Raw genomic sequence first — 13,976 nt, forward strand, 5'->3', positions numbered from 1 at the left:
GGGTTTTTTTTTTAAAATGTTTTTTTCCCCCCTCGCCCCCCCCCCCCCCCCCGGGCAAATTTATTTCAAGGAGGATCTGGCTGTGTTATTTGTCTGAACAATTCGAAATCGTGTTTATTAGTGTGTGTCTTGTTTTGTTTTTTAGTAATCGTTGGAGGTCCCTTGGAAAACCAATACAGGCTAAAGCAGTTCCACTTCCATTGGGGAGCTATAAACGAGTGGGGTTCAGAGCACACAGTTGACAGTAAATTTTACCCTGCGGAGGTATGAGATAAAATGCTGAACAGTGCAAATACTTGTGGGGACTGGAGGCTAAGTCTCAGGCTGTCTGTGACTATACTGCATGCTAGAAAACTCCCAATTTGAAGAATTGCAGTTTGCTGTTAAGGATCAGACCTGGTAGGTGCCACAGCTCATCTGCTGTTTTATTAGTTAAGTTCATATTCACTGTGGTTTTTAGAGAAGAACACAGTCTTAAAATTGAACATTGGCCCCATTAGTGAAAGTTTCAGTAATGTTTTCTTCTCCCTGAATGTTCCTAGGGGTAGCTGCCAGACAAGCCAATGGCAGGCAGCAAAGTATCATTGGTATTCCAGCTCTGTCTGGATGGAGTGGCACAACTCTGCTTGCCCTTCCTTCTTTTAAAGGGGAGAAGGATGAGACAGAAAGCAGACTGAGGGCATAATCAGGTCTTAATGAACTCCCAGGTCCCAGCTAATGTGGTGCAGATCAGGTGGACAGCAAATACTGAGGTAAATGTGCAAGCTCAGATCTCAATTGAAAAAAAAAATTAAGTGCCTTACCTGTGAGCTACAGCAAACTAAGAGTTCACATGAGGTGTACAATCTGTTTTCTTGGGAGTATGGCACATGTACTGCATCTCAGCTGATGTCTCTAGTGGACCTCCAAATCTCCCAATCCTTGCTGCTTTAAAATCACTTTGTTTATTGTGACTAAGTGCTTGCAGAGAAACAAAGCACATACTAAATACTATTTAAAGAAATATTTAAAGAGAAAATGGAAGATTATTTAATTCTCACAGCTGTACCTGTAACTCAAGAATCCTGCTTACCTTGTATATAATAACTGTCTTGTGTATGTGACCCCAGTGCCTTGGCTAACATTAGAATGTTTATTCCAGTTACCAACAATTTTTTGTGCGTTTCTTAAGTCGTTAGAATAATGTATAGCAGAGTTCTATGGTAATATAGTGGTTATCATGATCACTTTATTTTCTGTTTTCAACTCTTAAGCAATTATTAAAGCAGCAAAACTTTTGTGATTAAGTAACTACTAAGGCAGAGTCAATAAAAAGGATGGAGCCAGTGGGGAGAAATATAGGTTAAATTGCTCAGAGAGGAAAGTATGACAGGTATAAACACAGTTATATGCCAAAGATGGAGAATTTGAAAAATTATTATAGCTTATTTTTTAGAAGATGTTTATCTCCTGTTAATGTGTTCATAATGGTGCCTGTCAGTTTGGCAAGATACTTGTTAACAGCAAGACTGTACGACTAAGTTTTGGGGCTGGTGCTGGCTATCTATTTAATACACAAAACCCCTCAATGGAATGCTTGTATTGGACTGTAAGGAATGCAGAGGAAGCTTATGTTATGTGCAGGAGAATGTTCCTTAGCAGAATAGCATGCTCTGTTCTTCCTGTTAAGAGATGGAAGAGCCCTTCAGTTCCAGGTATACTAAGCTTTTTTTGTGCCTTTAACTAGCATTCCTATAATCAGTCTTCCACAGGCAAAATCCCTTTCATATGTGTGAAATGCAGTTTATGGGTCTTTGGCTATTGTTTAAAAAAAGGCAAAAAAGCGCAGAGAATTACCATTATTTTCCAGTAACATTTTGGTCCCCATTTTTGTGGTGTGTGTGATTTCTGAGGTAGCTCACTGCAGTGTCTCAAATTGTCAAGGACCAAATGTAGCAAAGATCAAAAGTCAAGTTTCTTGATATCATTGCTGTGCTCTGTGCATGCGTTGATTTCGCATTCATTTATATTTCAGTTGCATTTAGTACACTGGAATGCTGTTGTGTACCCAACTTTTGAAGAAGCTGTAATGGAAGGTAACGGCTTGGCTGTTATTGGAGTGTTTTTAAAGGTAATTTCACTTTGTGTAATAAGCTGTAATGATGCCTTTCTATTTTAATTTTGTAAAAACTTATTTGGGACAAAATAGCTCTAGATTTTTGTTGTTGTTGTTGTTTTCAAAAAATACTGATTAAGGTAGATAGGCAGAATGTCAGCTTAATGATTCTTTAACTCTGACCGTCTTCTGCAGCTAGGAGCACATCATGAAGGGCTGCAGACACTGGTTGATGCCTTGCCGGCAGTTAAACACAAGGTAAGTATTTTTAAGTGTCCCACCAGTTATCACTCAGCATAGCTAATGCAGTCATTCAACATAAAGATTACTTTGAGAATAGCAAAATACAAATAAATGCTTTCTTCCTTAAATGTGAGTAGGGGGCCTGATTAATCAAGAATTCACCCGAGGTGTCATACTGGAGGTGGGGAGGAAGCTAATTTTTAATGAGGAATTGTATACTTTAAGCTTTCCAAACCTCTTGGTTTAAGAAATGATGCTCTTGAGATTGTATCCCCTTAGAAGGGTAGGCACATGTTTAACGCTTGCCCTCACTGAAGCCTGCCCTTCTGCTTCTATGAAAACAGATACCACTGGATTAGTTTTCGTATGTTGTTTAACTGGAAGGAACTTTCTGTGCTGTGTAAAGTGGTAGGTTATTTCTTGTGGAATTAAGGCTTTCAGATCCTTGAGGAGGAGATTATTGTTTGCCTTTTTTTTTTTAAACACTGTACATTTTCTGCTAGGGGAATGGGACTCTTTCTTCATAGCTGATTTCTGACTTCTGCCAGGAGAGGGAGTGCTGCGTCTCTGACAGTGTTCAGAAGCAGTTCATGCTCCTTCAGGTGCCTGTTCCTTTTTGAAAGTATACACAAAAAATACACATCAGGAATTTCGTGGCTTGTAAGCACATCCAGTTGAAGTTGCTGTGCCATTATTTATCACAGTAAAGTCTTTTTTTATCCAAATAAATACTTATGGCAATGCAGAAAAAATTCTGCCAGATAAATGCCAAATAAGTCAGTTCAGTGCCAAAAAGACCTACAAAAATCTGTGAAGGTACATCCATTATGAGAATATAATATTTTACAGCATATGAATTTGAAAGAAAATAAAGGCAAGGTCTTTAAAAAAAAAAAAGTATTATCAAACATTAGGCTCATCAAGCTACATGTGGGCTGCTCTGAAGGGGATCTCATTTCCAAAGGATGTCGGTCACTCAGCAACTCATCAGCACTTGGTTTAAAACGTTTGAAAACCTTTGTTGCCTTGCCAGCATTATCACTGACTTAAGCACCAAACCCTGAGGAACATCACCCTGGTGAGGAGGAGGAGGAAGGTCAGATAATACCCATTCTGATGTCCTTGCATCTTCCTCTCACATGAAGGGTGAAAGCCCCCATCTAGAATCTTCTGTCCAACCCCCTATTTTTGAAAAATTCTTTACTGTAATATTCCTCATTCTCAGTGGGGAACCGATAAAGCCTATCTAAAGAAAAACAGGATCTTCCTTTCCTGCATTGCCAGTATATCCTGGAAATACCCCATGAGTAGAATGTTTGTGTAGGAGCCTGAGAGCCCATGATTTCCTACATGCTGTCTGGTATCTCACTTGTGGGAGTGCACGTTCTGGAGACATGAGTACCTGATATGATTTAAATAAAACTTTAGTCCTCTTCCCTCTCCCCACTGCCTAAAATCACATGGTGAAAAGTAAAAGCACTATTGTTTGCAGTCTATTTCTGGCAGAACTACCTGAACTTATTCCACCACTTACTCTTTCTTTTTCCTGTTTGCTTCTAGCTCCCACAGAGACGTAGTCAGTTACTCCTTCGCACTCCTTGTTTCTTCTGCACTGAATTCCTAATAGCTTGTGGGGACAACAGAAATACTTACATTTTGCCTACTCACTAGCTGCCTCTTATTCCTCAAACCCAGCTTACCAATTTTGTACAAGTTTATGGGGTTTTAAATTATTATTTTATGTAGATCATTATTAATATTCACAATACCTAATTTTGTATATGCATACATAACTTGTACAGTATTTAATCTCATTGTTAAGATCTTTTCAAATCTTCTGTCATTTTTTTTCTCAAAATATGATTTCTAAAAATATTTTTTTTCTGGGGTTTAGGATGCTGTTATCGAGTTTGATGTCTTTGATCCCTCCTGTTTGATACCTTCATGCCCTGATTATTGGACCTATGCAGGCTCTTTGACGACTCCCCCACTTACTGAATCAGTCACATGGATTATTAAGAAGAAGCCAATAGAAGTTGATGAGAATCAGGTAAATCTCATGCTTACATTTCAAATCATACCATACCTGTTTGACTGCCTGCTGCCATGGAGGGGAAGATGCACAGAAGTAGTTGCTTACCAGTACCAGTAATTCTGTGTGAATACACAAGGAACAGTGGCTGATTCGCACCCAGTATTTGTTTGGGGAGGAATGCTGACATTAATAACAGCTAATATTGAAAGACTTAAGACCTCTTCAGCAAGCAGTTAAAGATGCTTCTCCAGCTCTCCCATAGAGTTTTGTCTTGATCTGTGATAAACAATGCCTTATGCTGGAAGCTGCCCCTTGAAATCTTCTAAAGTTATTTATTGGAACACTGCATAATTTTGCTCTCCTTACCAGGATGCAGCCCTTTTTGTGGTAGGGAGGGAGGAGAAAGGGCAGGTTTTTTGAAATTCCAAAGTCTGACCTTTTGTGCATGTTCTTGATAGTCATGTGCATTTGCACAGAAATCTTGCAGAGTCTGCAAGGGCTAATCCTCTGTTCCTCCCTTGGGTGGACTCTGAAGGTACAGAAGGGTTTGTGGGTGGGTCTGAGTCCTTCACATGCCATTCTGATGGTGAGAGATAGACTGAGTCCCCATTGGGTTTTCTCCTTTGCCTTTGTAGGCATGTTTGCTCTGTATGTGGCTGTGCTGTCCTTGAATTCCTTTTTTTTTTATTCCCCTTTAAAAAGGACAGACAAACAAAGGTTTCAGCAACTGTTTGTATTACAGAAGTTATTTCAAGTGCAGGAGTTCGCTGTCAATAGTCTGTTCTGAGACCAGCCCTAACTTGTCACCGTATGCCCTCTACTGCTTTTAATTTTAGTACTTCATGTTTCAATGTGATGTTATTCCTTAGTATGAAGTAGATGTAGGGACAAGTAGAAAATGGTCAGAAGGAGGACTCATTGGAATTGTACTAGAATTGTGTTTTTTGTTGGAAGTTTTCAGGATTTTTTTGTCTGTTCAGAGAAGTGGAGTACTTTGAGGGGCATTGCAGCATAGAACAAGTCTTGGAGTTTGTTGCAAAGCAAGTAAAAATGAACAACCCCCCAAAATCTACCACTTTTTTGTGGTGTAAGAGGCACGGAAAGTTATCTGTACATTGTCCCTGTTTTTTGAGGCTTCAGTTAATAATGAAGTGTGAGTCCAACAACATGAGGCAAAATACTGAATTTTTTATTTTTTTTCTTTAAATACAACTTCTGCATGGAGCTAGTCCATCTAGAAAGTCATGCTCCAAACAAACACTAATTCTGAAGAATAAGCATGTACGTGATCTTAATGTTTTAGTTTACATAAAGGAACAGGACAGGAAGAACTGAAGATTGTTAACAGAGCAGAGAGAACTGAATGCATAGTGTATCATTCTTCTTCTAAATTGAAACTTTTTTCTTTTTTTTTTTCTTGGCTCTTCTTCACTCTCATTCTTTTATGGCATAAAAAGGCTCATAGTTTACTTAACATTGTAATGCCCTTGTGAGCATTAAAAGCTGATCTGCTGCATACTTTATTTTGATCCCCAGTTATAAACCACTGAGAACAACTATGTAGATAGTTGCTTGTTGAGGTTCCCTCTTTCCTGGGTGCCAGCATATGCACACCTGTATAAGGTAACAGAACTCCAGGAAGGGTGTAAATTAAGAAGGTTGGAGAGGTTTATTTAAAGATGGCATATGTTCCAGTATTTGAATGGGAATCAGTTCTATCTGAGACATGCCACATTTGAGATTTAGTTTGCCTAAAGATGACAGTTGACTGACAATTCATCTTCTGCATTGATATGGACAATGGCGTAATCTTTGCCAGCAGGTGACAAAGAAGTGCCAGAAGTTCGTGCTAAAATTTCTCAGAAAGCAAATGTAATAGTACCTTTGATATATTTTCCAAGCATGAATGATTGTGTTTTGTCGCGAACTCCAATAATTCTCCAGTTAGTAAAGTCACAAAATTGGACATTTCTCATTCTCAGCTGGAGGCATTTCGGATGCTGCTCTTTACTTCAGATGGTGAAGAAGAAAAGAGAATGGTAGACAACTTTCGCCCTCTTCAGCCATTAATGAACCGAACCGTCCGTTCATCCTTCCAAAGCAGGCATCTCTTGAATACTGAAGTACAGCCCAAGGACCATGCTGAGCAGATCAGGCCATAGAGGGCCCATGAAATGTCAGTCCAGACTGCAATACCTGGATATAATTGATGTTAGTTTTAAATTATTTTTCCTTTTTCTGCAGTGTGTATATGCCATACAGTTTCACAGCCAGCCAGTTTCAGTTCTGCTAAGTGCCATTTGACCTTCAGTAGAGAAGCTATGGGGTTTTTTTATTTTGGCTTTTTTTAAGAAGTAAATAATGTTAACCCTTAACAAATTGACTTGCTTTAAAGCAAGGATCAATAGGAATTATTTTGACAGTTAAAGGAAAAATAAGGGCATGAGATCTCTTCCCCTTCCTCTGTTCTGAATTGTTCTGTACCTCTGTGAGTGACTAGCATGAATTAATAATCCTAACTAAAAACATGTTAGCAGGCAGGAAGTGTGAAGAAGCGAAAAGTATTAATAGTGATCAGGTCCTTTTGTGGAATTGTTTCAGAGGTTTGGGAAGAGAACTAGCTTCTCTAGTTCACATATACAGAAACATTTTATCTTCTTCCTTTTTCCTTGGTGCTTAGGATGACGAGGAGAAGGAAAAAAAGACTTACAGAATCTAACTCTTTCCATTCTACTGACTGCGTGATCCATGTTTGATATGGATGCTGCAGAATGTCCACTCTATCTATACCACAAGCCAGAAGACTTTTTCTAAAACGTTATAGCAAATGTGGAAGCTTTTAGTTTTGGCAGCTTTTACTTTTCTGTATTAATAGTGTACCCGGAGAAGAGAGCAGAAGAGAATTCACCAGTATCTCAAGATTGGCAAGAGCAGCAAATTAGGCGAAAATGTCCATTTGATTCCAGGAAACTGATCACATCAAAGGAAAGCAAAATTAGATAAGCCCCAGCTGACCCTCCCTATGGAATTTGGGCAAAACAAAACAAAACAATTTCTGAAACCTAATCCAGTGCTAGGAGAGTATGGACAAAATGCAGCATTCAGATACTTGAAGGATTTTTTCCAGTAACTCACAGAGTGCCAGTGCACTCTCTTCAAAGTTTTGTCTTAAGATGTACTTTTCTTATAAAAAGAGTTATCTAGCTTCAGGACAACTGGGGACCAGTCTATATTGAAAGCACCTTATGGTAACAAAGTTAAGTGGTGGTTGAAATTTATTTGTGGACCAGACAAAATTGTTGTGTAAGCTGCCAGCTGTGGAGCCTTATCGTAGAGTTATGGTCCAATTGCCACAAGTATTATCTACCTCTGAAGCATACTACTATTAGTTATAATTTTCTCTCAAGCACCTTTCTCACTGGCTTTTTATGCTTTACTGTATTTAACAGTGTGCCTGTGCATGAAATTCACGTACCAAATGTATGGTCAGATTTGGAACAGGTCTGTCTCTAAACTCATGATGTGATCTTGATTGGTTGTATTTGATAAGTCTTCTTGGAGAACAGATGCTACTTGGTCTGATTCTGCCAGTAAGCAAAGTCACTGGTTGCTGGTGTGGTTCAGCACAAGTGAAGCCAGGACACTAGCTTTTCAATGCTAAATTCAGTACTTTAGAATCGATACTCTTTTTTTTAAGTCCAAGTGTTCAGTTTAAAAGCACTTTAACACTTTTTAGTGTGACCGTGATGATTTTAAGGCTTTTGAATATTCCTGTTTAACCAGTTAAGTGCCCGGGTCCTGTCTTTGCTTCCTTAATAGCACTACCTCAGGCTGTTGTTATGTTGCAACAGTTGTGCCTTTCTCCAGTGGCAATTTGAAATGTGGCCACTTAACCTTAGAGTGACTCTACATAGTAAATGTAAGAAAATCTCTCTTCTGTCTCAGTCTAGTATACTTATTTTTAGTGTGTAGTATATTCAGCATGGCAGTATATATCTTCAGTTTCATTACCTCTCCAAAGCCCTTACTGCTTGGTTGAACCTTACCATCGTGGTTGAACTCTGTAGAACTATACCATCTATACCAACTTGGTTGAACTATACCATCTCAGATGAACTATACAGTTTTTGGCATCATCAGACAGACTTTTTACTATGTTCCTGGTCTGCAGAATCACATCAGTGATGATTTTGCCAGAGAATGACAGGTTCCAAAATAATTTTGGAAGGTATATCTACAGTTAGCAATAGGAAAAGAATTCTTTTACTTTCTGCCTGAGTGTACATGATCTAGTCGTTGTTAAGCTTGAGGTTTTAGTTCAGTGCTGTTCTTGCAAACGCTTTTCTGAGGAGGACCCCATAGAAAGATGGCAGTGATTCAGAACTGGCATATATCTTGTCTATCTTTGAGATTTTTTGCTACTCGTTATTAGCAGTTAGGAAAAACTGTAACGCAAAGACATCTTAATGTTGCCTTCACATTTAAAAATACAGGTGACTCAGCAGCACTAAGCTAGCTATAGGTAGCCTGCATTGATATCCCTATCATATATGAATGGGTCTTTTAAAAAGCTTAATGCAATTGCTCAAAGTTTTTTAGTTGCCTTGGTAATTTTCACAAAGTTTTTGTGTACCTCTGATCCACTGAGCTTGTTTTGAATTAATACAGCTTTCCTAGCATATGCAAATACAAAATATATGTTTTGTTCTTAGGGAACTGCTGTGGTGTAAATGTTTAATCTTCAGATGCTTCATAATGCTGTAGTATGCTCATACCCAGCTGAGTTCTCAATGGTTAGGTTTGCTCCACTGAAACAAATTTTCTTCCTAGGTGTGTAAATCTCTTTTTAACATGCTCACCACCTTGCATCCATCAGAGGTGATGTCGGATATTCTATTTCCAGTGATCTATTTAAAATTCTCATAGAGATTTACATACTTTGTTAAAGTATTGTCGTGGAAGTTTTGTTAGAGAACAGGTGTATTACCCAGTCCTACAGTTAATAAGCTATACTCCATATATATTTAGATAAAATCATATCTAAGTATACTGACATAAAATTAATCAATTTCAATTTCAGCACTGATAGTTTTAAATATCTGGAAACAGGGTCAACATAGAAAAAATTAACTCTACTGTGCTACAAAAATAAGCTTTAATGGGATTTTCTGTTACAGTTATTTTGCTGCGTTTTGAGTCTTGCATTTATGTGTTGGTGTTTTAGCATCTCTGGTTAAGGTAGGCAGTATCATAGTTGCAGGGCAGATTGTCGTTGAAATTAGCAGTCTGGAAATGAACAGAAAGGTTTTGGGGTTTGGTTTGTTTGGGTTTTTTTAACTTTTATGTTACAATGACTGTATTGGTCTTGCAAAAGTTAATGTCAAGAAAAAGAGTTCTGTGTGCCTGCACACATGTATGTAAGAGAGGCAGTGGGATATAATTCTTTGCCTTATTCTCTCAGTTGCATGCTGGGAAAAATGATTTCACTGTTGGACTAGAGCTAATATTTGTAATGATTTTGCACTACTAAGTTAAACTCTATTTGAAAGGTGTCTGCATGGGAATCTTCAGGCTCTTCTTTTAGATGGCACAATACGAAATGGTCAAAGCACACATTTGTATTTGTCCTTGCATAGTAGTCACTTCCTTTGCTTACTGTACTGGGAAGGCGTTCCTGTGGCAATAAGTACTAGGACTTAAAGGCTGTAATAGAAGTAATCTTGAGGACAGCTTACTGAAAAGGGAGGAGAAGGTTTTTGAGCATAGATAGGCATCTGTGTTGGTCTGACTTCCAACTGCCTTTCAATATTTCTGTTAAATGTCACTCTTATCAGAAGTCTCATTCTTGGTGACTTCATAGTTGGAACAACTTCATTTGGCGTTTGAATGTTTGATCCATATTCCTACATTCCAGAACTTTCCCACCAGTGCACTTCAGGTGTACGCCACCACGAATACCTACCAGTCTTCTGTCATAAATGGCTTGCATTGGTATTTTTACCGCAAGTCTGACAGGAGTGTATCTTCTAGCTTTGAAAGCTATAGAAATGGAGATTGCTTTGATCTCACAAAAATCTACTGGGTTTTAGAGCACTGGAATTCTACATGGCTTACTTTTGAGGAAGGGTCCCTTTTTCTGCTCAACTTCATAATCAATAGTATTTGCTTTAAAATTTGAATGCCTTAATTTTGAATGTCTTGTATTTCTTGGCACATCTTTGCTTTTTTTCTTTGTGCATCTTGTTTTCATGGCAGTTACCGTGTTGTGTATTGTAATGTATGTTATCTGCCTAATCGTAAGTTACTGAAATAATTGTCTTTGCGAGCAACATATGTAACAGGGAATGCCTTTTGTGCTCCTAGGATACAGGCCTTTTTCCTCAGTTTTTACCCGATGTAAGGAAAATTCCAGCTGCTGGATTTTAAACTGTTACATTAGTGTGTGACTATGCAATAAAGAAACACAGAGAAACCTGTGCCTGTATCTCGTTGTGTAATTAAGCTCTCCAAGTTAAAAAGTAGATTTTCTGTCAAGAAAAAAATACAATTCCTCCTTGAGAATGAACCAGTTCATTGTGAGTGGAGTCTAATCAGATGTCAGACGTTCTGTGATACTTAAAAGCTATGAAAGACTCTGCTGGAACTGTATTGTAATTGGAATGAAAGAACAATGACTTCTCTGTTGCCGCAGTACTGATGGAAGGATATCTAATTATTTGTTGCATTCAGCTGGATGCAACATGCCATCTAAAACGGGATTCCAAATTTTGAGGATCTTTGCTGAACTACTTCATTTGATGCTGATCATTAAACTCGACCTGTCAACTAAGCTCCTTTTTCTGTTGTGTAATTGGTCTTGATAAAAGTGAGCGTTGATCTGATGCGTGGTATAACTCTCAAGAGTTTCACATTTAGTGGTTGTGGCTACAAGAATCTTACCCGAAAAAAACTTTGAGTAAAATAAATTACTTTTATTGATAAAAATTGGCTACTCAGGTAAGCTTTAATTCCTCTGTCTCACTGCTTAGCCATGCTTAGAGTCTAGATATCATATAGGTGTGTTATGCTTAGCTGAATTCATCCAATCAAGTTTCCGCTTCTTTTGGCAGGAAAAGTAGGAGATTACATTCCTGGTTAAGGAATTCCCCGTAAAATAACTGTAGACAATACTTTTATATAAGGCTTCCCAAACCGTGCTATTTGGTACCCTTTGTGGTAGGCAAGCCGTTTCAGTATGAAGAAAGAGTGGCATGGGTTAAGAGTGAGGCCAGCTCCACTATTATTACTATTTTAAGAGTTCTAGAAGCTACCACCACTTCCATTTACCCAACAAAAAAGCTTGTAAGCTCGTGTATTAGTATAGTTGGGGTGTCTGCTCAAGAAATGGCTTATTTGGTTCCAGCAGGCTGTCTTATTTTGATCAAGGCAGCTTTCCTGATAAATGGTTAAGAACATACACATTACTTCTAACAAATGGCCAATTTACTTCTGATACTGGTAATTATTTGTCTTTCTGACAAATAATTCTTTCCGTCTTTCTTTTTGATGTGACAAACCTGAAGTGCCTGAGTATTAGCATATGGAGAACTGATTGTATAATCAAATAGTCTTCAAAGATTCTGCAGAATAACTTGGGGGCCTGAAGAGAGTTAATGTTCGTGGTCAGAACTGATAATAATACTTAGCATTTGTGAAGTGCTTTGAAGATACAAAGCACGATGTGAACACACCCTAACGCCGTGACTGCAAAGCAGGTATTTTCTCAGTAATACAAATGGAGAAACAGTTGAAGAATTAACTCTGATTAATTTGCAAGACAGTCAAGTATGTGGTTGACTTTAAATATGGCAGTTTGGTGGCTGCTACTCCACTGCTGCTGGATCCCAGGATTTCCCAATGGAAATGCTGTTAAAACTGAGACCGAAGTCTGCAAATTCTTAGCTGTCAGTCTGTTAAGAAATTCCCTTTTGGAAGAATTGGATGCAGAGAGAAAAAGATAACTTGGTCCCATTCTTGTGAAAGTTAATGGAAATTTCTGTGAATTAGGTTAATACCAGGTATAAAACGCCGATCATCAAGCAGTTAATTTACTTGCCTTAAGGTAAGAACTTAGTCTCGAGCACTGGTGGAGTAAATCCATCAGTGAATGATTTTGTTCACCCAACTATACAACTGATTTTAAGCATTCATCTGAAAATATCTGAAGCATACATCTTATTTCAATTCCAGTCCTGTCTGCTGGATTCTGATGTAATGAGGCCAAAACAGAGACAATCTCATATGTTGTAGGTACCTGGTTTTTTCTGATTTTATGGTCCTGTGAACATTTTGCCTAGGATAAAGTATTAAATACAGTAACAAGTAAATGTTGGGTAAATCTTACTTTGAGAAATAATCATTTTAGACTACAGCCATATAGCCTCTGCGACGGGGCTGATGTGAAGCTGTTAAGCTAAAGACAGGCTTTGGGGGTTTCAGGAAAATAGTGTGATAAATATGTTTTGCTGTTTATTTGTAATTAATTTCCATAGTCTTTGCAATCTCTTCAGAATTCCATTTCTCTTTGAAAACTAGGAAAACGTGCTCGGTGCAAAGGTAATTTTATTCTAAGCTTTCTTCTTAAATAGGGATGCTTCTGTAAATCGAGAACCACCATCGTTTTAAGCCTCTGGGCTGTTGTGGCTACTAGCCACTAGGTGTCAGGTTCTGACAAGTGCTTCAAGGGGCTGCTCAGGCTTCCTGTGATGGTTGGAAGTAGTCATGATGCCCATTACCAGCGTGAGGTACCTGAAAATGCTAAATGAAAATGTTGCTAAAATGTTACATCTTTCCCCAGAATGCAGATCTCCCGTTTCTCTGAGGTATCTTGCAGAAAACCTCCTGAAGTGCCCTACTGCCTGTACCGAAGCACGTCTGAAACTTGCAAGGAAGAGGATGGTCCGGGGAGGAAGGACACCGACCTTGGGTTTCAGAGCTTGGGCACAACTTCTTGTGTGACACCAACTGATCACTTGCTGTGAAACAGCTCCTCAAAGGTACCGCTTCCACCTTTCAACGGGGAGGATTGTTGTTGAGAATCAGAGGTTCCAGGCTTTAGCTTCTGAACTCATCCCCTATCCCGCAAGGGCAAGAGGGAGTCTGAATTTGCTAAAGAATTGGCTCCTTAGGCACTGTTGTCAAGTGTCCAAGTAAGTGCCCTTGGATGCGAAGCCTATGCCTCTGTTGAGGTAGTGCGATTGAAGTTGCTCATTTTGCCTGCACGCTTTGCCAGATTGGTGATTTTTTTAAAAAAATTTTTTCTGCAGACAAGTTTTTTTGGTGATCTTGGCATCCAAAACGACAGGCAGATTTCTGCAGCGCCTCTGCAGAAATGCAGGCGATGCAGCGACGGGGCCTTGGCCTGTGCTTGTGTGAATACATCCAGTAAGTGCACTAAAATCAGGTGCGGCTGGGGCGGGGGGGGAAGTGAAACTGGGAGACGCAGGTTTCGCCGAACTTTAGGTTTACCCACGCACACACCGACCCATTCTCCTTCGTGAGAACACACAGCCCAGCCTGGGCAGCAGAATGAATGGCAACCAGATCACCCCCCCAGATGCGCAG

General features: G+C 39.0%; 1 protein-coding gene across 1 annotated transcript in view; it reads left to right on the top strand.

Annotated features, from left to right (window-relative positions):
- Positions 1–6,690, top strand: part of CA5A (carbonic anhydrase VA, mitochondrial) — a 21,735-nt gene extending 15,045 nt beyond the window's left edge. Inside the window, exons 3-7 of the mRNA XM_010579602.1 lie at positions 146–264; positions 2,015–2,110; positions 2,291–2,353; positions 4,233–4,388; positions 6,356–6,690. Coding sequence (XP_010577904.1) covers positions 146–264; positions 2,015–2,110; positions 2,291–2,353; positions 4,233–4,388; positions 6,356–6,535 — 614 coding nt within the window. The 3' untranslated portion in view covers positions 6,536–6,690. The remainder of the gene's footprint in view (positions 1–145; positions 265–2,014; positions 2,111–2,290; positions 2,354–4,232; positions 4,389–6,355) is intronic.
- The last annotated feature ends 7,286 nt before the right edge of the window (positions 6,691–13,976 follow it).

Source organism: Haliaeetus leucocephalus, unplaced genomic scaffold (genome assembly GCF_000737465.1).
Source record: "Haliaeetus leucocephalus isolate CR32 unplaced genomic scaffold, Haliaeetus_leucocephalus-4.0 Scaffold668, whole genome shotgun sequence".
NCBI lineage: Eukaryota > Metazoa > Chordata > Aves > Accipitriformes > Accipitridae > Haliaeetus > Haliaeetus leucocephalus.